General features: G+C 51.8%; 4 protein-coding genes and 1 non-coding gene across 5 annotated transcripts; 3 read left to right on the top strand and 2 right to left on the bottom strand.

The window, feature by feature from the left end:
• Nucleotides 1-301: 301 nt before the first annotated feature.
• LOC120675484 (brassinosteroid LRR receptor kinase BRI1-like) lies at nt 302-4,217 on the top strand. Its single transcript, XM_039956685.1, has one exon. It carries the CDS (start codon nt 525-527, stop codon nt 3,885-3,887), a length of 3,363 nt encoding a protein of 1,120 aa, XP_039812619.1. The 5' UTR covers nt 302-524; the 3' UTR covers nt 3,888-4,217.
• Nucleotides 4,218-18,747: 14,530 nt separating this feature from the next.
• Nucleotides 18,748-20,127, bottom strand: LOC120675482. Its single transcript, XM_039956683.1, has 2 exons — nt 19,649-20,127; nt 18,748-19,251 (listed from the first exon to the last, which is right to left on the bottom strand). Exons 1-2 carry the CDS (start codon nt 20,109-20,111, stop codon nt 19,187-19,189), a joined length of 528 nt encoding a protein of 175 aa, XP_039812617.1. The 5' UTR covers nt 20,112-20,127; the 3' UTR covers nt 18,748-19,186.
• LOC120675483 (zinc finger A20 and AN1 domain-containing stress-associated protein 2-like) lies at nt 20,123-20,999 on the top strand. The gene has a single exon (XM_039956684.1). The coding sequence runs from the start codon at nt 20,268-20,270 to the stop codon at nt 20,730-20,732; it is 465 nt and encodes a 154-aa protein (XP_039812618.1). The 5' UTR covers nt 20,123-20,267; the 3' UTR covers nt 20,733-20,999.
• A 379-nt stretch (nt 21,000-21,378) lies between these two features.
• Nucleotides 21,379-21,449, top strand: TRNAG-CCC. The gene has a single exon. It is a non-coding gene; the product is annotated as a tRNA-Gly (tRNA).
• A 1,283-nt stretch (nt 21,450-22,732) lies between these two features.
• LOC120675481 (alliin lyase-like) lies at nt 22,733-24,310 on the bottom strand. Its single transcript, XM_039956682.1, is given in 3 exon segments — nt 22,733-23,262; nt 23,376-23,880; nt 24,013-24,310. Coding segments are annotated over 3 exon segments (954 nt in total). The 5' UTR covers nt 24,235-24,310; the 3' UTR covers nt 22,733-23,035.
• Between the last annotated feature and the right edge of the window lie 1,032 nt (nt 24,311-25,342).

Here is a 25,342-nt window from a genome sequence, read left to right as displayed (position 1 = left end):
GGTGGAGGCAGCAGCCGAGGGAGGCCGAGGGCGCGCGGATTGACGAGCCCCGGCGGGCGCGCCCGGCGGCACGTGACCCCGCCTCGAGCAGTGCACCGCCTGCCCCCGATCGGGGCAGCCCCCGCCGTCGGATCGGATCGGGATTAACCTCGCCGGGGGCAGCGGATAAGCGCCGTGGTTAGAATACTAACCCGCCTCGGCCCCCGGGTTAATTAGGGCACCAGGCCGCTGCGATTCGCGATGAGGACAGGCAGGGGCACATGCCATGTGACGTGGCCCCACCACCACTCCCTTCCCTCACCTACAGCTGTTAATTTGCTCCCCGTCTCCTCCACACCCTCCCCCCCTTCCCTCTCTCTGTCCACTGTTGCTTCTTTCTTCCTGCCTCTTCTCCGCCCATCCTCCTGCTCACTCCCTCCTCCGCCCCCACTCTCGCCATCCCTTCTCCGGCCATCTCGTCGGCTCCTCCTCCCCCCACATCGCCGACCCGCTACTTTAATGGTTTTAAGGTAGCGCGCGAGCTCATGGAATCCCCGGGGCTGGTCGCGGTGGTGGCGCTCTTCGTCGCCGCGGCGGTGGCCGCCTCCGCCGCCGACGACGCCCAGCTGCTCGAGCAGTTCAAGGCGGAGGTGCCGACCCAGGCCGCGGACCTCCGCGGGTGGAGCGCCGCCGACGGCGCCTGCAGGTTCCCCGGCGCGGTCTGCAGGGCCGGCAGGCTCACGTCGCTGTCGCTCGCCGGCGTGCCGCTCAATGCCGACTTCCGCGCCGTCGCGGCCACGCTGCTGCAGCTGGGCAGCCTCGAGACGCTCAGCCTCCGCGGCGCCAACGTCAGCGGCGCGCTGGCCGCCGCCCCGAGGTGCGGGGCCAGGCTGCAGACGCTCGACCTGTCCGGGAATGCCGGCCTGCGGGGCTCCGTCGCCGACGTCGGGGCGCTGGCCGCCGCCTGCGCCGGCCTCAGGGCGCTGAACCTCTCCGGCGATTCGGTTGGCGGGGCGAGGTCTGACGGCGGTGGCGGCTCCGGATTTGCCGGGCTCGACGCTCTCGACTTGTCGGACAACAAGATCTCCGGCGACGGCGACCTCCGGTGGATGGTGGGTGCCGGTGTCGGCGCTGTCCGGCGTCTGGTCCTCTCCGGGAACAAGATCTCTGGGCTTCCGGAGTTCACCAACTGCTCTGGGCTCGAGTACCTCGACCTCTCCGGCAACATCATCGCCGGCGAGCTGGCCGGCGGGTCCCTCTCCGACTGCCGCGGCCTCAGCACGCTAGACCTGTCCGGCAACCACCTCTTCGGCCCGTTCCCGCCGGACGTCGCCGGCCTCACCTCTCTCGCCGCTCTCAACCTTTCAAACAACAACTTCTCCAGCGAGCTCCCCGCCGACGCTTTCACCGGGCTGCAGCAGCTCAAGGTGCTCTCCCTTTCCTTCAACCACTTCAACGGCACCATCCCGGACTCCTTGGCCGCGCTGCCGGAGCTCGACGTGCTCGACCTCAGCTCCAACGCCTTCTCCGGCACCATCCCTTCGTCCTTCTGCCAAGACCCCAACTCCAGCCTCCGCATGCTGTACCTCCAGAACAACTACCTCTCCGGCACGATCCCGGAGTCAATCACCAACTGCACCAGGCTCGAATCTCTCGACCTCAGCCTCAACAACATCAACGGCACCCTCCCTGCATCTCTCGGAAAGCTCGGTGAGCTCCGGGACCTCATCCTATGGCAGAACTTATTGGAGGGCGAGATACCGGCGTCCCTGGAAAATATGCACAAGCTCGAGCATCTGATCCTCGACTACAACGGGCTCAACGGTACCATCCCGCCGGAACTGGCGAAGTGCAAGGAGCTCAACTGGATATCCTTGGCGAGCAACCAGCTGTCCGGCCCGATCCCTTCTTGGCTTGGGCAGCTCAGTAACTTGGCCATCTTGAAGCTGAGCAACAATTCCTTCTCGGGGCCAATACCGGCTGAGCTTGGCGACTGCCAGAGCTTGGTGTGGCTGGACCTGAACAGCAACCAGCTCAATGGGTCGATACCTGCGGAGTTGGCAAAACAGTCTGGGAAGATGAAAGTCGGCCTTGTCATCGGGCGGCCTTATGTCTATCTTCGCAACGACGAGCTAAGCAGTGAGTGCCATGGTAAGGGGAGCTTGCTAGAGTTCAGCAGCATCCGACCTGAAGACCTCAACCGGATGCCGAGCAAGAAAATGTGCAACTTCACTCGAGTGTACATGGGGAGCACAGAGTACACCTTCAACAAAAATGGATCCATGATATTTCTGGATTTGTCATTTAATCAGCTGGACTCAGAGATCCCGAAGGAGCTTGGGAGCATGTACTACCTCATGATCATGAATCTCGGGCACAACCTACTGTCTGGCCTCATCCCACCAGAACTAGCTGGTGCCAAGAAGCTTGCGGTGCTCGACCTGTCGCACAACCAGTTGGAAGGGCCTATACCCAACTCTTTCTCATCACTGTCCTTGTCAGAGATCAACCTTTCAAATAATCAGCTGAATGGGTCAATTCCAGAGCTCGGCTCCCTTGCCACATTCCCAAGGATGTCATATGAGAATAACTCTGGTCTCTGCGGCATCCCACTGCCATCATGTGACCACAATGCTGGCTCAAGTTCTTCCGGCGACCACCAATCCCACCGGAGGAAGCAGGCATCACTTGTAGGTAGTGTTACTATGGCACTCCTGTTGTCGTTGTTCTGCATATTTGGAATTGCCATTATAGCTATCGAGTGCAAGAAGCGGAAGCGGAAGAATGAAGAGGCAAGTACCGCCCGTGACATTTACATTGATAGCCAGACACATTCTGGGACTATGAATTCCACTTGGAGACTCTCTGGTACAAATGCCCTCAGCATCAACCTTGCTGCATTTGATAATCCACTTCAGAAACTCACCTTGGATGATCTTTTTAAGGCCACAAATGGCTTCCACAATGATAGCCTAATAGGGTCTGGTGGTTTTGGGGATGTCTACAAGGCCCAGCTCAAGGATGGAAATGTCGTTGCAATCAAGAAGCTTATACATGTGAGCGGCCAGGGTGACCGGGAGTTTACTGCAGAAATGGAGACTATTGGCAAGATCAAACACCGCAACCTTGTTCCGCTCCTTGGCTACTGCAAGGTTGGTGAGGAGCGGCTGTTGGTGTATGAATACATGAAGTATGGCAGCTTGGAAGATGTGTTGCATGACCGCAAAAAGATCGGAATTAAGCTGAGTTGGGCAGCAAGGCGAAAGATTGCCATAGGTGCTGCAAGGGGATTGGCATTCCTCCATCACAACTGCACCCCGCACATCATCCACAGAGACATGAAGTCGAGCAACGTTCTTATTGATGAGAACTTGGAGGCAAAGGTATCAGATTTCGGCATGGCAAGGACAGTGAATGTGGTGGACACACACCTGAGTGTGTCCACCCTTGCTGGTACTCCGGGTTATGTACCACCGGAGTACTATCAGAGCTTCAGATGCACCACCAAGGGTGACGTGTACAGCTATGGTGTTGTGTTGCTCGAGCTTCTCACAGGGAAACCGCCTACGGACTCAACAGATTTTGGCGAGGACAACAATCTTGTAGGATGGGTCAAGCAGCACACAAAGTTGAATGTCACAGATGTATTTGATCCTGATCTGCTGGAGGACGATCCAGCCCTGAAGATTGAGCTGCGGGAGCACTTAAAGGTTGCTTGTGCTTGCTTGGATGACAGGCCATCAAGACGGCCAACAATGCTGAAGGTCATGGCAATGTTCAAGGAGATCCAGGCGGGATCGACGGTCGACTCGAAGACCTCATCAGCATGCACAGGCTCGATCGATGATGCAGGTTTTGGTGGCCTGGAGATGACGACCCTGAATGAAGACAAGGAGGAGAAGGATTAGCAAGACCTCACCGACAAGGGAGAAACTGGCCACTGCGAGTTCCCCGGGTGAGTCCGCAGTTTCACGGCCAGTCAGTGGCAAATTGCCCCTAGGGAACCATTTGAAGCCTCTTCGTGAGCTTTGCATTCCCTTCTGATGGTACAAGACAGAAGTTTTCCCCCGTAGCTTCGTCAGTTGAAGATGTTTGTACCTATTGGAGTAGGTCGATTTTCATTTCTTCTTTTTTTCTCAGCTTTGTTCATCTCATCTCGTCACACTTCAGTAAGAGCTGTGTATGTAAATATATAAATGGTGATTTTTCTTCAGTGCGAACTGCATTTCGTGCCATTCCTCTTTGCCTAATTATACTCTCCCTTTTGTTTAAACGTTGTGAAATCGTACTCATCAATAATGTATATCAGTACATAAAAATGCATGAACATTATTGCAGGCGCAGCAAGCATGTTGGAAATGGCATCCAAATCTGAGAAGCAAGCAGTGAAGCACCATGGGAAGGGGCGGAAGTGCAAGAGGACACTGGCCAAGCAAGATGAACAGCAAAAGGCCACCAAGGGGCCAGTCAAGCAAGAGGCTGACACAGCTCCTGTTTCCATGTGTGGTAACGCATGGCTTTGCAAGTGTAGGGCCAGGCGCAGTTACACACACCCACAAGAAGAGGACGCACTCACGCTGCACAAGCACTTTCTTTCAATTTTTTTTTCTCAGGGGGACCTTGCTTTGTCCTCGAATCATCAAGAGAGCTCAGCTTAGGTGGGCCTTTAGCTGGTCAAAGGTTCTCCTAAGCATTTTTTGTCCTCTCTGACTATCCTAATCACTTGGGTTACATGACTACTAATCTTATTATAATCCTCCTCGATATTATAATTGCATGGTGCTGTGTCCGATGCGTGGCGTTGCTAAACTACTGATCTGTGTCCTGCAAGTAAGTGGCACACTGGCGTGCACGCAGATTCCCCCGGATTTCAAGAGAGCTAGTAGTATTCAAATGCGTGGCGCCCTTGGCTTCAAGATTTGAGCTTGCAATGTGTTCCTCGCTCTGATTTGTAATGTTTTCCCACTGTCCACTTGTATGATTAGTGGGCCGCAGCTGTCAGACAGGGTAAAAGCTCGTGAAGTTACTGATCAACATTTATATATTTGCATGTAGTATCTTTTTCTGCTTGCATGCTAGGCAGGAATTTTATTTTACCCTCCCGGATGCCGGAGCTCAAAAGGTTCCATGACCCTGTTCTGTTTCAACGGTCTCCAGTCAGCCAGCAGTGTTTTTCTCTCACACCACTCCAGCAGCAGCCTCCAGCACTAGCCAGCCAATAATATTTTTCTCTCACATTATTCCAGCATCAGCCACTAGCACCAGTCAAGCGAACAGCGCCATGCATGACTCCATGCAACAAACAACGCAGAAGACACACGATGACACAACACAAAGTCTGAAAAAGCTACTACGGGTGTGTTTAGTTCTCACAAAATTTCCAAACTTTCCAAACTTTCCATCACATCCCCTATCACATCAAAACATTAAATATAGCAAATGACACATGCATGGAGTACTAAATGTAGTTAAATAAAAAAACTAATTGTATAGTTTTGATGTACGTTGCGAGACGAATCTTTTGAGCCTAGTTAGGTCATAGTAGGATAATATTTACCACAAATACAATATTTATCACAAACAAACGAAAAATACTATAGTGTACTACAGTGACTGATGTCACTTTTTCTCCTAACTTCTCACCCCATCTAAACACAGCATACATCACCACAAGGGTGTGGACCCCCTGCCTGCCTGCATAGTTTTGGTCTTTTGGAGCACTGGCTTGAATCGCGTCGCCCCAGTGCCATCATCATTTTTCCTCATCGGAATAGTGGCAGGCACCACTACCACGGTACCACCGTGTGTGGCTTGATGGCTTCCCACTTTCACAGTCCATGTCATGTGGTAGCAATAGAAGGGGGCTGCTCGTACTTGACCAGTTTGCCGATTTATGGAGCAGTTTGCCGATTTATGGGCTGTCTGGATCACACCCCGTAAACGCAAAAAAAAACATCACATCGAATGTTTCGACACATGCATAAAGTACTGAATGAAGTCTATTTACAAAACTTTTTGCATGGTTGGGCTGTAAATCGCGAGACGAATCTAATGAGCCTACTTAATTATGGATTAATCATAGATTAATTAGCATCATTAGATTCGTCTCGCGATTTACAACCCATCTGTGCAAAAAGTTTTGTAAATAGAATTCATTTAATACTTCAAATTAGTAAGATTCTTTCGCAAAAAATTTTTGCTTTTCAACTAAACAGAGCCTTACTCAGCTCTATATTCTTTCTTTGATGGTATGATGGAGTGCTTGCTAGCGATCAAAGAATTTTGCTCTCCAGCGCTTCTGCAATGGAAATCGAATATGTGATTACATATGTAAGATTTGCTTTTAGGAAATGATATGCACTAAAATGTTTCAAGTCAACATTTTTCTTTTTTTTTCTTCTATTTGGCGGCGCCTACCATAATCCTCTCGTGTCGTCTAAAAACACAAAGTAATTTACACGAAGATATTTGGAAAAATGATCATATTATCCTTATAGAGTAATGAGTTTTTTGCACTGTTATCGTCATCCACATTTCTTTATCACGTTATCAAGAAACAACTATCACTACACTGGACACCATCTCAGACAGCGAAAGATAGGGTGCCACCAATACCATCAAACTCAAAATCCCATTGTTGGTCAAAATGAGGTAATAAAAACAAGACTTACTGGCAACCGCATTACACAGCCTTAGGATAAAAAAAAAGGAGCGGAAAAGACCGCAACCTTTTTTTGTTCCTTTTCTTCCGTTGAATCCTAGCCATCCTCACCGTTACTGGCCAGGGGCTAGTTAGCAGGCGCCAAAAGGTGCACCACGTTCCTCGGCCTGATTCCTGCATGATGCTTCTCGTAACCTAATCCAACGATCATCAGCATCAGCGATCTGCGTCGCACGATCGTTACCTCCTAGAGTTACTCCGCGTACGCCTAGCTAGCGTTCTTTCTGGCAATGGCAGGAAATGTTTACGGCAGACCAGCGAGTATTTTTCCTTCCTTTTTCCTCTCCTGTTTTCTGGGTCCGCTGCGAATGGGTGGCGGCATGGCATGGCATCATGTGGCGCTGGGGCCCGTCCGGGCCGTGTAGGGTGGTGGCAGCGCGTGGCCGAATGCCTCCACGCTCATCTGCTGCGGGGAGAGAGAGGACTTGTAGGGCACCCAGGGGCAGGGTTATGATGGCACAGTGACTGGCTGCAGCAGCCCGAGCCTGAGCGGGTGCCCGGCCGGCTCCGGCGATCTAGCAGCAGGCAGGCTCGTGCCAGCGGTGCGTGGAATCCGCCGACCCAAAATCGCAGGCGGCTTGCATCGCTGAACCTGAACGCTGAATCCTCTGGTGCCGGCGCTGCAGCGCTCGAGCACGACCCCTCGATCTTCTCTCTCCCTCGCTCTCGCTGGCTTGCAAGTGCAAGAGTCGCAAGGATGGCTGGCTGGCTTCAAGGAAAAGTGACGGGGAGGCGGCTACGTATCATGCGCCTGTTCGGATGCGCGAGAGTGGCTGGGCTGGCTGGGCAGCCGGCTGGTGAACCAGCTGCCCCAGCGCCTCCTCTCTCCCACCGCGACTCGCGTGCCCAGCAGAAACAGTGCGTCCAGCCAGCAGGAACTGTGCGCCAGCCCAGCCAGCGCTTTTCATCCCAGCCGAACAGGGCCACGATAAGGGTCGTGTTTGGTTAAGGTTGAAAAAAATTTCGCGAAATTTTTTTGGCCCTTTGACCACTAATTTAAAATATTAAATGAAGTTTAATTACAAAATCACCTCAACAACCCCTCGTGTAAATCACGAGACGAATCTAATGAGACATGTGACCGCGTGATCAGAGAATAGTTACTATAGCACCACTGTAGCAAATCATTAATTAATTACCGTCATTATATACGTCTCGAAAAGTTACACCGTCCCTGAAAATTTTTTGTAAATAGACTATATTTAGTACTCCATGCAGAAGTTCGTCTTTTTGTAAAATCTTGATGCGACGTTTTACCAAACCACTGCCAAGTTCATAACGCAGGACTAGAGAGGTCAGGCGTGCCGGGTTGTTGTTCCGTTTCGTGCCGGCGATGCGGCATTCATTTACCGCCGTGCGTGAATGCGGCGATGCCCATGAATGCGGGGAGAAAGACAGGGTACTACTGCTACCAGTAAAGCTGCGTGACCCCTGTAGCCGGCCTTCAATGGGTGTGGCCTGCGCCCATCACCTGCAGAAGAAAAGCTCGCCGTCCCGACCCGATCCATCTGGCGCTGCTACTCGCGTGCTCGACCGATCCAGTGCTCAGGCAAACGGACAGCGCTTGCAGTTGCAGTTGCAGTTGCAGAGTGGAGGCGCAGCTAGCTAGCTACTAGTAATGTGTGTACATATCGCCGCGCCATACCGAACTTTGTATCGGCAAAGCAAGATGACACGTGTCGCCCCTTGGTATCACTGGCGTATGCAAGCTCAGAAATGGTGCCGATCTTCCTAGGAGTACTCATCATCGGTTTGCCAGTAGATTTGCGAATCTCTCGGCACCGACGCGACACCGACGCGCGCGATCTCTCGGCACGGCGGCATCAGTCATCAGTGGCCGCTTGACCGAGAACCCCCTTCGGCCCTTCCCCTTTCACTCAAAAAAAAGGAGAGAACCCCCTTCCCCTCCAACAGTATCGACAGTTCGCGACGCTCCTACCACTGCTCCTCCTACCCTCTGTCCTAGCGTGTACGATCGAGCCGCGTGCGTTGCAGCTAGCCAGCGCAGGGACGGGAGGTGGGCGCGCACGTCTGCTACGGCCAGTCAAGCGCACTGTGCGCGCGCGCGCCGCGCCACCGCCTCGACGCGGATGCCGCGCCGCACGGGTCGATAGGCACGCCCGCGCGCGGCGGGCGCGCGTCGCGGCCGGCCGGAACGCGCGCCGCGCTCGGTGGATCGGCCGTCCGGCTCCGCACATGGGGGCCCGCGGCGGCATCGTCGGCCGCGGCGCGCACGGGGCCGGCCGGCCGCGCGGTCGCCGTCCGAGGCGAGCCCCGTCATTATCACCCTTTTGCTCGGTTCACGGACAACCGGGCGGTGGTTGCCTACGGCGACGAGCGCTTTGCCGCACGTACGTACGGGTCCCTTTCTTGGTGGCACGCTCGTACCGGGGGCTATACCGGCAGCAGGCGTGCGTTCCGACCACGCGGTTAGTCCTGTCGCCGTCCTGCCACTGTTTTTCCTGACCAGCTAGCGGCGGCGGCGGTGAAGTTACCGGTCCGAGATCCGACATGCATAGGCTGGCTCTGCGCCATCTATCATGCAGTCAGTCGATCACAGCTGCGCGGTGTGCAATAAGCTGTGATGCAATACAACTAGATCAGAATTGACCTTCATATACATTACGTGCTAGCTGGTTCAAGTATGATTGAAGCCAGCATAACATATATGCAAATACTTCACAAATCACAATGAGTTGGACAGCTCGATCTGAAGGTGACCTTGAAATATACTACTGTTAAGCTAAGGCCGAGATCAGGACTGAGGGTGTGTTTAGTTGGTGAGAAAGTTTGGGTTTGAGTACTGTAGCACATTTAGTTGTTATTTGATAATTAATACCCAATCATGGATTAACTAAGCTTAAAAAATTCATCTCGTTCTAATCAGTTAAACCATATAATTAGTTATTTTTTCAAGTGCATTTAATACTTCATGCATGTGTCCGAAGATTCGATGTGATGGATACTGCAGAATTTTTTTTGGGAACTAAATACCCCCTGAGAAAGAGAAGCTAATGCAAGTTGGCAGGATTTTGCTCAAATGATAAGGCCTCCAACAACCGAATGATCACTTCGAAAAGCTCTTACTGTGCAACTGATCCGGCCGTTTTCTTTCTGACTCCCGAAAAAATTTAAAAACGGGGCAGCTTTTGAACGTTGGGCCGATATATTTATATATATAAACACAATAGAAAAGAATTGTGTACTGATCAAGCGAGCGTATTGCATAAATTTAGTCCCCAACTAAACCACCACCCACATGTGCTGCTAATTTTATTATTTTGGTCAACATACAGGGCCCCTTTTATCAAAGGCAATTTGTGCCTAGACAGATTTGCACCACCTTGCCGCCTCATCCATGAGACCATGACTGCTAGGGTTGAGGATCCAAAATCCCCCACGCTTTTCTTTTGACAAAGTTGCATTGGAGATCATGAGGTGACAGGAGGAGGCACGCACCCTTGCAACCGGTGACATTTTTTCGAAAGATTGCAACCGGTGGACATCGACCTTTATTATTGCCTCATGGAGTGGACGGAACAGCGGATGAAAAACCAATCACGGGAAGCGTTTTGTTTTTGTTTTTATTTTTTTCTGGACAAAAGGCTCCTGTTGAGTTCCACATCAGTTAGGACCAGTTTTCTCTCGTGGTACGGCTGCCTAATTAATTTTTGTGACTTTTCGGCCTCGGTGCTCCGTCTCTGATGGAGATTTGCTCTGATTCCGGATTGCTTACTCGTGAAAGCTCCATCCTCTGTCTGCTGCTATTGGATCATTTGGATGGCTGAGAAGACCAATCTAGTCTCGGATCATGTGCTCCTCATTTTCATTCCATAGATCCTACTATATGATAATATGAATATTTACTTTCGTCAGTGCCCAGTTTTCTCCACACTAATGAATGGACATTAGTGTAGAAAAGGTAGGAGTGGAAGACAATTTGAAAAGGCTAGGGCCTATCAGGTGTAGTTCAGGAAGATAGTTCCAGACGGCACTCACTATCTGCTGGTGCTGTTAAGATCAAGAAACGAATTCCGGAGAAAAAAGGTAGCAAAGGTTTCCTGATCAAAGCCCAGATCTTTTCTCCACTACCTGGCAGTAGCCTCCAGCCGCAAGCAAGGTAGCGAAGGGAAGCTGGCGGTCAAGACCGCGATCACGAACCCTGCCCGGTTGGTTGCCCTTGGCCTGGCCCCCAATCAAGCAGCCGCCTGCGATCCGGAAAGAGCCGAGAGGAGAGACAGACAGGCACCGAACGAGACGGAACGGTGCGACGTTGCCATCACACCCAACCGTGCGGTCAGCGCGACCCGGCCCCCCCACACCGCGGCCACATGCATCCGCCCGTGAGCACGAGTGGTGCCCGTCCCCCCCGTCGTGCCGGCTGGCTCTCGGCGACCAAGCCAGGCCAAGCCAGCCGGGCCCCCCGTCCCGTCACGCGCGGAATCGGACCGAGCCGAACAGAACAGGACCGGAACCATGAACCAGACGTTAACGTCGCGCGCGCGTACGTGCCGCCCGGCTCCGCCTCTCGCCGGGCGGCCGGCGCCGGCGCCTGGGAGCGAGAGGCGGCGCGCGCGCGTCCAGGCCGCTGGCGCTTTCCGGGGGGTGGGGCGGCGGGGCGGTGCTCGCGTGGGCGCGGCGGTCCTGGCCGCCGGTCGCGATCGGCCCACCCCGCGCGGGCTCCGCCTTCCCCGGCCCGGAATTCCCGTGGTGGGCAACGGAATTTCGGGGACGTCGCGCGGTGCCACTGGCCACTGCCACACAAGCCAACGGGGTTTAAATGGCCCGCCCGTGCGCGCGAAGTGGTCCGTTCCCTTCCAACAGCTGGAAGAACTAGTTGCTCCGCGTCCGGACAAACGGGAAACTCTGTGTTTGGTTCTTCTGCGCCAAGGCCTCCTGTGCGCCAATTTGCTGCCTTTGCCGATGTCCATTTTCTTCTGTGAGGAATGCATGTACTAACATGATGGTTTAAATTTGTCGTACCGATTACTAGGTAGCTAGCCTTCGTGATATCGAACATTCTAATCACGTGTGCGTACGTTACAACCGACTCAATCATCTCCCCGATCAAACTGAAATCTCCAGGGCCACACGGTCAGTATTAAACAAGGGGATCGGAAGTTCACATACTAGTTTAATTCTCACGTCTCCAGTGGAGAGCTCGGCGCCGCCCGGATAATCTTTCAGTTCGCTGCACCGTCGCCCGACCAGGGTTTTAAAATCCGACCGGACCGGCCTAACCGCCGCCCTCCGGTACCGGTTTACCGGACCGGTTAGGCCGGTAACCGGTGGAAACCGGTTGAATTCAAATCCAAATTCAAATAAATTCAAAAACTCCTATGCAACCGGTTCCGACCGGTTTACCGGCCGGTTTGACCGGTTTGAAATTCAAAAGCTCCCGTGCAACCGGTTTACCGGCCGGTTTGACCGGTTTACCGTTTGACCGGTTTACCGGCCGGTTTGACCGGTTTGATCGGTGGGCCTTCATGGGCCGGCCCAATTTTTTTCTTTTTCTTTTTTGATTTAACTTTAAATTCCCACAAACTATACTAAATGAATGAATTTTTGAGAAAATTTGACACCATTAGATTCATCACACCTTGAAGTATTTTTATGAATTTTTTGAGAATTTTTCATTTTTTGAATTCAAATTTAAAATTTGAATTTGGGCCGGTTGGGTACCGGCCGAAACCGGAACCGGACCGGACCGGTTTGACCGGTAACCGGTCAAACCGGACCGGTTCCCACCGGTTAGGTTAACCATGCGCCCGACTAAGCTCGTTTAGGTTCCAAAAAATTTCACTGAACTACAGTAACTTAAAATGTTTGGCCACTAATTTAGAGTATTAAATATGGATAATTGACAAAACCTATTCCATAACCCCCAGATGAAATCGCAAGACGAATCTAATGAACCTAATTGTACAATGATTAGACAATATTGTGCTACAGTAACCAACCTCTAATGATAGATTAATTAGCTTTAAAGCCTTTAATAGATTCGCCTCGCGATTTTCCGTCCATCCGTGTAATTAGTTTTATAATTAATCTATATTTAATGCTCCTAATTAGTGGTCAAACGACTCCAAAAATTTTTGCCCCAAAAATTTTTGGGAACTAAACGGCCCGAACAGTTGGAGCTGCGCGCATCATTCCCCTCCGTGCAGCGTTCGTTGGCGAGAAAAGGCATGAAACGACCACACATATATTCTTGTTTAGTGCTACACTGTTCATTATTCCAGTTCTATTTCCATACATGCATGCATGTACTTCAGAAAGCAAAAGCCCCAACCAGGATTAACCATTTCGTTTTCCGATGAAATCCCGGTGTTTAGCGGAAACGAAATTTCGTTCCGAAATTTCGGTGGATATCGGTGAATTTTGGACGAAATTTGTTGAATTTTGAAATGAAATATATCGAAAATACCGAAATTTCGGATCCCGGTAACTAGCGGAAACAGAAAAAAAACCGAAATTTCGGTGAAATTCCGCCGAAAAGTTAAACCCTGGCCCCAAGCCCCCAACCGGTCCAAAAACAAAGAGCTCCGGCCCGCAGAATGATCGGCGCGTTCCATGATTAAACTGGTGCGGTGCAGGCCTGCGATTAAACAATCTGTTAACTAGGGCATCTTCTTTGTTAACTACTACAAGTATCTTTTGGGGTGATTGTTTTTTTTAATCGGACCGATCGTGCATAATATCATACTGTCACCAGCCTGCCTTCCTTTTTCGCGCGAGTGGAGCGGCGGCTTTGAAACCCCGGTCAGAAGAGACAAACAATCATGGGCTAAGAATGGGCGCAATCGATTACGCGCACGCAACAGGACAGAGCCCACATTTCGGCCGATCTCTTTACCTTTTCTTTCCTCCACTTTGTGCCCTTGGAACTTTTCACTATCATAATGCCATAATTAGGTCCTACTATGTTCCCACTAAAGCATACTGCTACTCCTAAATAAGCAGGTACTCCATCCAGAAAGAAGTAGGGAGCTAGGTTAGCCTCGTGAGGCTGAGGCAGGGGAAAGGAGAGCATTCGTAGGCCCAGCCTTTGGTGACAGTGTACCACCACCGCTAAGCACGTCCACCTCGCTCGCCAGCCGTTAAGCTCTGCTCACTCATCAACGGGCAACACTAGCGCTCCAAGCAGATCAGCAGGTAGGAGTGGATCAGAATAAAATCGGACGAGGGCCAGGCCCGGAGGCCCATCCGGCAACCCCACGCAGATTTTTAGGCAGCTGCTACACATACGTACGGGTGACAGGCACTTGACGGAACGTCTGACGCATGCCCGGGGCCTTCCTCGCTGGTCGCGGTCGTCGTGCACAGGTGGGACGCAGCCATCAGCGTCGCCGTCGAGGGCGCACGCGGCCCCCGACGGAAAGCGCCGTTGCCGCGGCATCCCGGCTCGGCCGTCGCCGTCGCGTGCATGCGGCAGGACACCAGCGGCCGGCGCGCGCGCGGCGCCGGTCAAGGCCACTGCTCGCCGCGACCGCCTGCCCCCCCGTGGCCCCGTACGTACGCGCTGCTGCGATCGACCCGTGGCCAGCCGCGGCCCGTTGGACGGGCCCGGGCGGACGGACAGCGAGGGTGACCGGACGACGGGCACGCGCACCGTGCCGCGAGTGTCCAGACTCCAGACGCTATACGTGATGAGGACGACGATGCTTTGGGGCCGCCTCGGATGCCCGCCGCGAGCACGCACGCGTCCCCAGCGAGCTGATGAGCGACGGCGCCATCAACACTCCGTGCGTGCCCGTGCGCGCGGGTGTGGTTACCCGTCCCTCTCGCGGCACGTACGAGGAGGCCTTGGGCGGGGAAGAGAAAACATGGGAGGCGGCAGGGATGGGGATGCCTGGGGCCGTTTGTCTTGTTTGCCTGTTCGCCGAGGAACCGTGTGGGCGCTACCCCTGTTTGAGCTGTGCGCGACGAATGACAGACGAACTTGCGTTGTTATGCAAGCACAGGCACCCGCTGATGGTCTGATGGATGCAGACGGGGACGCCCGGCCCTCGTCCTCCCGTTCCAATCAGTGGGGGGGGGCACCGAGATGGTCGATGGAATTGGATGGGATCAATCGGTGAGTTCTGTGTTCCGAACTTCCGATCCTCCGCCTTCAGTTCTTGCTCGTGCTGATCACAGTTTCCCTCCTGCACGCTCAGATCTGGCCATTCCGTGGCACAGTGTATCTCCGTCAGAAGCACAGCGGCAGTTACTGAAGGTGACTGCATCTGCGTCACCTGCAGTGAGTGCTAGGCCTGCTGGTGGTTTAATTATCGTTACGATTTTACGAAGAGTTTTTTTCCTTTCTGTTTCTCTCTTTCGTTTTCTCTTTCTCTTCCTCTCTGTTTTTTCCTGATAGTGTGTTGCTGTACGTTTGTTTTCTCCTCTCTATTCGAATTTTCGAAAATATGCATGGAGTATTAAATATAATTAAAAAAATAATTAATTATACAGCCTAACTGATTAGCACGAGCTGAACCTTTTAAATCTAATTAGTCCATAATTAGATATTATTTGTCAATTAATAATGAAATGCGCTACAGTACCAAAACTCAAATTTTTTCAGCAACTAAACACACACATTTTCCTTTTTCCTTTTTTTTAATATAGCACATTAGGGGCGTGCCCCTCCTGTTTTCCCTAAAAAACAGTCAACAGTGCACAGGACGGAGCCTAGGTAACTACTACCTCCTACACCAGCACTGGCGACTAGAGATAAAAGGTCTTGTTTAGATCACTTTATATTTTGATTTTTTGGGTTTTTAGAAAGGAATCTTCAATATTTGAAGTTTTAAATGTAGACTAATCACAAAACTAATTATAAATCTCGTCTGTAAACTACGAGACGAATCTAATGAGTCTAATTAATCTATTATTAGAGCATATTTACTGTAGCATTAATGTATCAATTTAGTGTCTAATCACGTTCTAATTGGACTTATTAGATTCGTCTCGCGATTTACAGTCTATTTGTGTAATACAATTTATTTTTTGACTATATTTAGTACACTATACAAATGATTTATAAAAATTCTGTATTTTAGCTTTATGGATTTAAAGGCCAAAACCAAACAAACTTGCTGCGACGCCCACGCCCCTACCGATCTGAACAACTCACGTGTCGCGCGTATAAAAAAATACTCGTGCTGTCCTCCATGCCTCAGCCTCCCCTGGCGGGCCTGGCCTCCTAGTCCTGTCAAACAGCAACGATGGAGGATGGGGGACTCCAGCGGAGACCTCGCGATGGATGGAGATGGATCATGCATGGGTCCGTCCGTCCTTCTCCTTCCTGCGATCTCCAGACGGCAACGCCGGGAATTGAAAACGGAAGCACATGTGGGAGAGGGGGAGACCGGGCACGGAGGAAAAGCCCAGCGCAGCCAGCAGCGCGCCCAGGCACCGCCTGGACTGGGCGTTCCCCTGGCCAGGGCTCGATCCAATCCGCCCGCGCTGTCACGTGACCTGTCTCGGGCTCTCGGCGACCTCAACCCTGCGCCACCGGCCGGTCGTTCGCTCCGCCGCTAGCTAGTCTACCGCCAACTTGCGCGCGCCCCCAGCCCCAGCTCGATGGACGATGGCTTCACTTCTTCCCAGTCCCCGTCCGCCAACTTGCATCGATGGCTTCTGGCTTCTTCCCAGTCCCGGAGACCGGCTTGTTTAAACCTCGCTGGGCAAGCAGGCGCAGTAGGATATGGATATTGTTTCGTCACGTGACGCGCCCACTGGGGCTGTCTGGCCGATGCCATGCGTGCGGCGTACAGCTGCTGCTCGTGCTCCGGGGCGTGGAGGCTAGCTCCGGTGTGGTGTTACTGGTGTCTCCTTGCGATAGGCCTGCAGCATGCCACTCTCAGTGAGTCAGTGAGACCAGTAGTGCCGCTGGCACATGCTGGCGGGGTAGGTGTGTGAGTTCTTTCGCGAACAACGTTCGAATCTGCGTGCCGGCCGTGCCGGTGTGTTTGGTCCTGATTCCTGACGAGTCGATTGATCATCGGCCTGCGAGCTACTCCTTCCGTTTTAAATTATAAGTTATTCTAAAATTTTTAAAAAGTCAAACTATTTCAAAGTTTGACCAAAATTATATAGAAAAATACAAAAAATTATGACATCAAATAAGTATAATATAAAAAAATAACTAACAAAAAACCTAATGATACTTAATTGGTACCGTAAATATTATTATTTTGTTGTATAAATTTAGTCAAACTTTAAAAATTTTGACTCTTCAAGATTTTTGGAATGACTTATAATTCGAGCTGCTCTTCCGCGCCACACGTGCATGCATGCCGTGCGCTGCAGCGCTGACATGGGAATCGGCCGGGTCGATCGGAATAGAACGTGAGACTTTGCAAGAATGCAAGATAAACAAACACACGTACTGCCAGCGAGAGGGAGAGGCCAGAGATCACTACCGGGGAGCAGCACCTGCACGTTTTGCTTGCTTGGCTGCCGCATGTACTACGCTGCTGCTACCCCGTAGAGCTGAGGGGGTGCATGATGCCCGTACAGGAACGAGGACGCGATCGTATATATGTGTCGGTATATACATGTACTGTATGCGGCTAGTAGTACCCAGCAGGTGGATTCCAAGCCCCCAAACTGTGCCTCCTCCGTCAGGTAAGCAGCTCGACCGTACCATACCCTATCTTCCCCTTTCTGCCCCGTAATAATGCCATTAAACCGCGTCGCGGTGCGAGAAAAAGGCGACAGACCGGATCGGTACGTGCTACTCAGGTTTATCATCAATTCATCATCCGATCATCGATCACGTGTAGATAAGGCGAGCTCTCGCCTGGTGTTACTTCACTGCTTCCTTTATTTCAAAAAGAAATACTTTACTGCTTTCATGTCGAGAGCCCAGAGCCAGCTACGCTCTCTGCCGTCGTGCTGCATGCCTATCGGCAGCATGCATGTATATACCGTCGGCGGGTGTGAGCATACGTATCCGTATGACCGAATCCATGCCCTGCCTCGTCCTGTATAGTTGATCTCTAGCCAGAGAGAGAGAGACCATGTGTCGGGACTCGCCGGATCCGATTCCTGTCACCTCTGAGTTGTCCTTTCAGCTACAACCCAGCCGGGCTGACGGGAGGCGAACCGCAGGTTCGCCAATCGGCAGCGGCAGGTGGTGCATTATTCAGCTAAGCTGCCATCCACTGCACGTACGCTAATAAACCAGTTAGCCGCACGTGCGCCAGGCTCCTCCCGAAACTTAAATCCAACGCCTGGTCAAATCCGGCAACAGCTACTCCTCTCCGGTCCCCAGCTGGACGCTAGCCGGCACAAGGCTCCAATCCGGTGTATTTCTCCACATTTCTGTTGGTTTGATTTCTGACTACATACACATTCATAATATGATATATGACAACGCAACTTCTAGTACACATGTAGCAATGCGTCACCGTGCCCTTATTAACAATCCTTTAGTATCCGAGATTCTTAACTGGAGAAGAAGAAGCTGCGCGTTTGCCACGGGGCCCAGCTGGGCCTCCTCTCACGTCTCACCGCCAGCCGACAGGCAGCCCGGCCTCGCACGTGGGCTGGTGCTGGCGACGCGTCCGGAACCACACGCACGTGCGACGGACGGAGCTCGCTGCTCGCTGCTCGCCGGCTGGCTGGCCGGAGTCCAGACCGGATGACGACGCAATGGACGCGCGCGCTGGGGACGCAGAGAATTGATTGGAATCTCGCGCGGCCTCGCGGCGGGTGCCGTGCACCGTGCTGCACGCCGCACGCAGCGCGCGTGCCCTGCCCCTGTCCTCTCTCTTCCTCGGTGGGCACGAGCTGACCCGGCCTGGCGTTGCCGGCCCGGGAGGCTGGCTAGATTAATCCGTCCGTGACGCACGGCACGGCCGGTACGGTGTCCGCTCGTACGGCGGCGCCGCGCGCGGCCTCAGCCCTCCGCCTAGTTTTAACAAGTCCGGCCGGGGCTGGCCGTGGCCACACCGCCCTCGTGCGCCCCGACTCGGCTCAAATGCTCAATCATCGAGACGTCGCGCGAGGAGGACAGGTGGGGCGTCGTGGTACGGGCGGATCACTGACTCGGCAAATCACGGGGATGAAAGGTTAAACTTTACCAAACTTTATACTCACAGCTAGCAGTCTATGTACTACTTATTTTTCCCTCCTTCTGTGTCAGCTCTATGATCTTTGTGATTCAGACTTCAGATTGTACACCAAAAAAGGAGTATGACCATTATGAAAGGAAAACCAATGTTGCCCTATCCTGATTCCTCCTAGCAAATGTTGCTAGCTCTTTACCATTATTAGTTGGAACATTTTTGGGAGCAATTAGCAATAAATTAACATGTATATTCATATGGATGTGTTTTAGTTTTCCTCTGAAGCCCTATATGCATAATGCCACAAGTTTCACCCCGTCCAGGGCAACCATAATTGGTTTTCTTGAATATGATAAACACATGAATACATTTTCTGAAGATAGAACCTACCATACTATCCCATGGAATATAGAAGTCAGAAACTGCATCAGCAAGAAAGAACATTCCACGGTGCCCCAAGCAATTCATAGAAGTAGCTACCATTTGTAGTAACTGTTTGAAACAGGAAAAGAACAAAAATGTCAGATTTAATGTTAGTAAGACATCATGCACACACAGGTAAGCTTTCAATGTCTGAAACAAAACATAGATTTACAGGAATAGGATCTCTACTCGAAACTTTATATACAGTACACATGGCGAGACAATACAATGGGTACTTGGCCTGTATATGTATGACCCCCAAAATCTACAACTCGATGAAAATTGATATTAATTGATGCAGCCACAGTACACATCTACACGAGGATTAAGCATCACTCAACACGTCAGGAGCAAAGTAAATCAGGAATAATGGGTCGTAGTATGCAGGGCAACCAAACATCAAGAAATTGCTATTAGAAAAAGACATATTTAGCATCTAAAGGAAAGGTATGTGCAGATATCTCACCATGGATCACCATCACGGAGGCAGCTCTTGAGATCCGAGACCAAGCAGGGGGCTTCGCCACGGGGGACTTCTTCGGTTTCGCCACGACCTTCTTCTCCGACGCCTTGCGCTTGGTCCCGGCGGCGGCGGCCGCGGTCTTCTTCGGCTTGGCTGTGGCGGCGCTCTTCTTCGGCTTCGCGGCAGCCTTGGCCTGTCTTGGCCGCGACGGTCTTGGCGGCTGCGGGCTTGGCTGGCCTTGGGAGCCTCCTTCTTGGCGGCGTCGGAGTCGTGCCGGGCAGGAGAAGCAAAGCACGGAGGAGGGGCGGCGCTGTCGCGAGGGAAGGTGCGGCGGCGCTGTCGCGAGTTGGAAGGGAAGGAGAGCGTCGGCGCTGGCGTTGGATCGACCCCAGGGTCGATTGGGGTCGATCGACATCACAACCCTAACGCCCGTTTTTTTGTTTAGGGCTGACCCGCTTTGGCCCATGGGCTCTGGAACGGGGCGGAGCGACTTCAGAAGAGGTCGACCCGCACCCCTTGCAGGTTGAGAATCCCAAGCTCCCACCCGCAGTCCGCAGACACGCTCCGCCGCTTCGCCCCAATTCCCAACCACCACCACCTTCACTTCACCTCGACCGAACCGATGGAGCAGCAAGGGAGCGAGAACACGCAGGAGCCGCTCCCCTGCGCCAACAACTGCGGTTTCTTCGGCTCCCCGGCCACGCGCAACCTCTGCTCCAAGTGCTTCCGCGACAGCCTCCGCCACGCCGAGGCCCAGGCGGTGGCGGCGACAGCGACAGCGACGGCCGCGCTCGCCGCCTCTTCTTCTCCGGCCGCGGCGTCAGCGGATCCCGACGCGGCGACAGCGGCAGCGACGGAGAAGGCGGGGAAGGCGCGAGCGAAGGGGAAGAAGAGCGGCCGGTGCGCGGCGTGCGGGAGGAAGGTGGGGCTGATGGGGTTCGAGTGCCGGTGCGGCGGCGTCTTCTGCGGCGCGCACCGCTACTCGGACCGGCACGACTGCGGCTACGACTACAGGGGCGCCGGCCGCGACGCCATCGCCCGCGCCAACCCCGTCGTCAGGGCCGACAAGCAGGTCGACAAGCTCTGACCGAGCAGCGCCGGCGCGTGCTCTGCTCTCAGGCAGCAAACCATCACTGGCCTGGCCTGGCTGCTCGATCGAAGATTCGAAGTATGCAGTATGCTTGATTGAAGTCTAGTCGATTGCAATTCGCGTCAACATCTCTGTACCTCTTCGCTAGTTCATGATGTATATTTGCTATACCTACCTGCTGCTAGTGCAGTTGCTTGTTAACAGACAGAAACTGCCCCTGCTTGGGGTGTGTGTGCCTGGAAGCATGTCGCCCTTGCGGAGCCAGTCGAGTGCCCAAGTAGCAGCATGAGCACGCGTCTACGGTTGCTACTCTGGTGATAGGAGTCTCCTCGTTCTCGCATCATGTTTACAGCTTGCGCAACTCTCACCCAGCCACACATACCGTGATGGTGACACTCGAGCTCCAGGAAAGGGAGCCCCCCTATAGGACTGGAGCAGCGTAGTTGAAGCTTGTGTCGCATGTTCGCATACGGACTTGGAATGATGGAATCCACACACTGCTAGTACGTGGCTACTCCAAATATTTGTGGTCTGTATACACAATCCCTGTAGACTGTAGTTCCAGCAGTTTAGGAGATGGGGCAAGCGCATAGTCTCGTGAGACAGGTTAAAAATTATTATTTCAATCGCACCTCGTCAACCAGCGCATCTGGTGTAGTGGTATCATAGTACCCTCCCACGGTACTGACCGGGGTTCGATTCCCCGGATGCGCAGTTATTTTTTTCACTTTTGGCATGGCCCCTCAGCATTCAGATTTGGCCTGCAATGTCATACGAAATTTTTTTTTATTCACAAAACAGTGCAGTGCAGTGCAGCGCAACTCTAAATAGAGTGCCGCGACGTAACTCGACGAGGCTCTCCCTAGGAAAACCTCCGCCTCCGCGCGGGAGCTTGGGAGATTCCCACGGGTTCTTCTCATCGCTCGATGGTCCAACGTAGCGTACTGTACGCCGGTCATCCCATTCCCATGGATAGCTCTTGCGAGATCGACCGCGGAGGACGGGAGGCGGAGTCGCCTTCGGTTGGGCATTCCCGCCGCTTCTGAATCCAGGCCGCCCCCCTGATATTTTTTACCGTTTGCGTTCATCGGGTAATAATCTCCAAGATGGAAAAATGGAAAGGCTCGTTCGAAACGACGTTGGGCTTCGTTGCGCAAGGCAAGGAAAATTGTGCTGTCGTCAGGCCCAGTATCCCGTCCGTTGAGCTGCTTTCGTGGTCCACTACGGAGTCTTTTTAGAACTAACGAAACCAACGGAGTGATGTATTCTGAACAAATGTATATCTGAAAATAGGATAATCTAGCTCTAGTTGTCTTTTTCTACCTTCTCTCCTCCTAAAGTGCAATGATTACATCTTTGTAAGTTCGTTGGATGGTAAATGGACCGCAGACAGACCTTGAGAACGGGGAGAGTTCAGGTGCACCATTTACGTTGCTTCTGCAGAATTGGCACATTGACAATGCATGGTGTCGGACTAAAGTTTTAGTTCATCACATCGGATATTTGGACATCAATTAGAAGTATTAAATATAGACTAATTATAAAACCAATTGAATAAATTGAGGCTAATTTGTGAGATGAATTCACTAAATCTAACAAAACCATAATTTGTCAATATTATGTCACAGTGAACATACATGGGTCAATTAGCTATAATGGGTATGTCTCGACAATTAGCCACGACTTATGCAACTTGTTTTGCAATAGCCCTTACTTATTCCATATAATCAGTGTTAAAAGAGAGTTTAGTCTCCAGGATCCAAAAGCAACGCGGAGCTCCAAACAAGTGCACGATTGCACGAACAGATGTGTGGTTTGGGTTAATTATTTTACTATAGAAACAGTGATGTAAGCACTTAAAACCTGCACGCGTTCGGTTGCAGTGCTGCAACTGCAGCCGCTGCAGCAGCCGCCCCCTGCAGCGGCCGGACGTACAGCAACTGCTCTAGCAGCTCCTGCAGCCCGCAAGGAGCAACAATTTATTCACTGTTATTAATTACTATGTTCCATACACTACACAACATACACAATTTTTCTTTCCTATACTTGCACTAGCTCATGATCTGAGAACGAGAAACAATCAACTGGTAGCTGATCATTTCTTGTATATTTATTCCAGTCATGCCCAGCAATTCCCGCCGGCTCAACCTGGGAAACAAATCAACTTCTAGTTGACCGTTCATGTAATTTAATTTCGTAGAACAATCATCAGCGCCTAGCTGATCATTTCCGGCACTAACCGTATTTTACCTTTTTGCCGTTCCGTCCGGAACCAAGTAAACTCCTGCGGTTAAATACCATCACATGGAGCTGGAACCGGGAGCCTCACCGTACTTCTCGGCATTGACAAGATCAGCGACCCTCTCCATGAGCACTTCGAAGTCATCGTCCCTCTTGAGGAGACTGATCCTCGTGTAGCGGGTGCCGGCCTCGTACCAGACGCCCGAGCGCGTGATGATCTTCGCCTTCAGCAGCGCGTTGTAGCAGTCCTCGTCTTCCTCCCTCTCGCACTTCACCCACGCGTAGGCTGTCCACCACCGAGACCGAGTACAGCAAATGGTTGAGTAATAAGGCGGTGATGTCGAGCGATCGGTGAGCTGCGATGTGCATGGAAAGGTCATCATCAGATGCTCGTCTCACCTGGCGACGGCTCCGTGACCCGCTTGAAGTAGGTGCAGTACCCGGGAGCCATCTTCTGCAGCGAGATGCGGCGGGACCGCGACACGGCGGCGCTCAGCCGGCGCCACCTGGTGCTCATCACCCCGTGCCAGAAGGCGAAGATGTCCTCCTCGCCGTGCAGGCTGGCCAGCATGGCCTTCACGATCCCCAGCATCCGCAGCTGGGTGTCCCGGGACGCGCCCATGATGCTGTTCTGCACGTACTCGGACGCCTTCTTGGCCACCTTCTCATCCCTGATCAGCGCCCACCTGCACGCGCAACGCACGCGCGCGACACGAGACGTGTCAAGTCATTCTGAATCCTGGAATTAATTTGTACGTACTGCACACACGGGCTGCACACAGCACACGTACTCGATGAAGCCGTCACCGTCGGTGGAGTTCCGTGATGCGTTAGCCCATGGAGCCGTGGTTCCGCCCCACCTATACTCGCGCCCGTCGAACATGTTCGTCTGTGTTCTGTATACCTGCACAATCGTTCAATAGCACAAACACGGTGACTTGTTTGTTGACCCCATCTCTGATTCGTTTAAAACTTAAAGGACACTTTGAAGTGTGGTATTGAAACTTGAAAGAGAAGGTATAGTAGCAGAGCTGACTGGGTAATAGGGCGCGGTGGCGACCACACGGGCCGGCGGCGAGGCGGCGTCGGCGTCGGGGGAGAGCGCGTAAACGAGCGCGTTGATGAGCTGCACGGAGCCGGCGGCGAAGACGATGTGCTTGCCGTCGGCGATGGCGTTGCCGACGGCCCTGTGCAGGCGCCGGATATGTCGCTCGAGGTCGACGGACTGGAACATGCCGTCGGTGGCCCTGTAGCTCATGCGGTGCCAGCCGGAGACCACCACGGCGCTGGCGGCCGCGTGCCGCCGCCAGTACGGCTCCAGGAACAACGGGTTCCCGCTGCACCACCAATCATTGGGAGACAGGACCGGCGTCAGCAAGGGCCAGGAGTAGGTACGAAAGCGTCATGGTTCGCGATGACTCAAGCACGAACGCAACGCAACACGAAAGGAGTTGTAGAGTCATATCAGAGTAAAAAATGCACGGACGATTCTCGAATTTAGCTCATAGTATCATCTAAATCTCTAAACTTCCAAAATACACATTTAGATCCATAAAGGTACTAATTGCATTATGTTATATTCAAATTATCATTTTTAAGCTACAAAGGTGAAGTATTTATACTGATGTTACGGTCCATTTTTTTAAACTATCTGTATCAGTGTAGTAGCAATCCTCCCTGGAAATATATGGGAACATATGAATCCGGGCATAGACCGTAATAGTGGCCGTTATTTGACGCACTTTAATATTTTATTATAATTATATAATTTATATTTATATTTAGGAGCACTTTAATATTTTTTATAATTATATAATTTATATTTAGATTTAGGAGTAATTTAACTTGTAGTAGTGATATAATTGGATAATTATATGCAAATCTAGGGAGTTATTTGTGTTATGATGGCATAGGTGGGTAATTTACATAAAGATTAGAGGGTTACTTTAGATTTTCTTTTATAATGACAGAGGTGTGTAATGTAGATACATGTTTAGGGGGTTATTTTAGTCTATTTACATAATTGCAGAGGCGGGTAATTTATAAAAAAAATGACAATAGATCTGATGGCTATTATAATTAGAGTTGTTAGATTGATGGCTAGATATTTCTGATTTTTGTGAGAATTTGTAGGATTTCTCTATTTTTTAGAGTGTCAACCTAGGATCTTAGGTGGCTTCATATGGAGACTTCAAAGGAGCCTCCAATTAGTAATAGTAAGATGTTATTATGGACATGTCACGGAAGACCGAGAAAGAGAGCGACAAAAGATCTTTTGTCAATTTTTTATTTTCTTAGTACTAATCAGCATTGTATTTACAGAAATATAAACCTCAAAACAAATAATTTATCTAAGTATACCTTTG

The sequence above is a fragment of the Panicum virgatum genome, chromosome 5N, assembly GCF_016808335.1.
Source record: "Panicum virgatum strain AP13 chromosome 5N, P.virgatum_v5, whole genome shotgun sequence".
Classification (NCBI taxonomy): Eukaryota; Viridiplantae; Streptophyta; class Magnoliopsida; order Poales; family Poaceae; genus Panicum; species Panicum virgatum.
The sequence above is the reverse complement of the archived record's forward strand: the minus strand, read 5'-3'. Positions and strand labels throughout refer to the sequence as shown.

What these genes read in the sequence shown, in the direction of transcription:
- LOC120675484 (XM_039956685.1), top strand. Translation starts at nt 525, where the DNA reads ATGGAATCCCCGGGGCTGGTCGCGGTGGTGGCGCTCTTCGTCGCCGCG.
- LOC120675482 (XM_039956683.1), bottom strand. Translation starts at nt 20,111, where the DNA reads ATGGGCCAAAGCGGGTCAGCCCTAAACAAAAAAACGGGCGTTAGGGTT. An exon ending in CTCCGTGATGGTGATCCATG is followed by an intron (nt 19,252 to 19,648) that starts GTGAGATATCTG and finishes TGTTTCAAACAG; the next exon opens with TTACTACAAATGGTAGCTAC.
- LOC120675483 (XM_039956684.1), top strand. Translation starts at nt 20,268, where the DNA reads ATGGAGCAGCAAGGGAGCGAGAACACGCAGGAGCCGCTCCCCTGCGCC.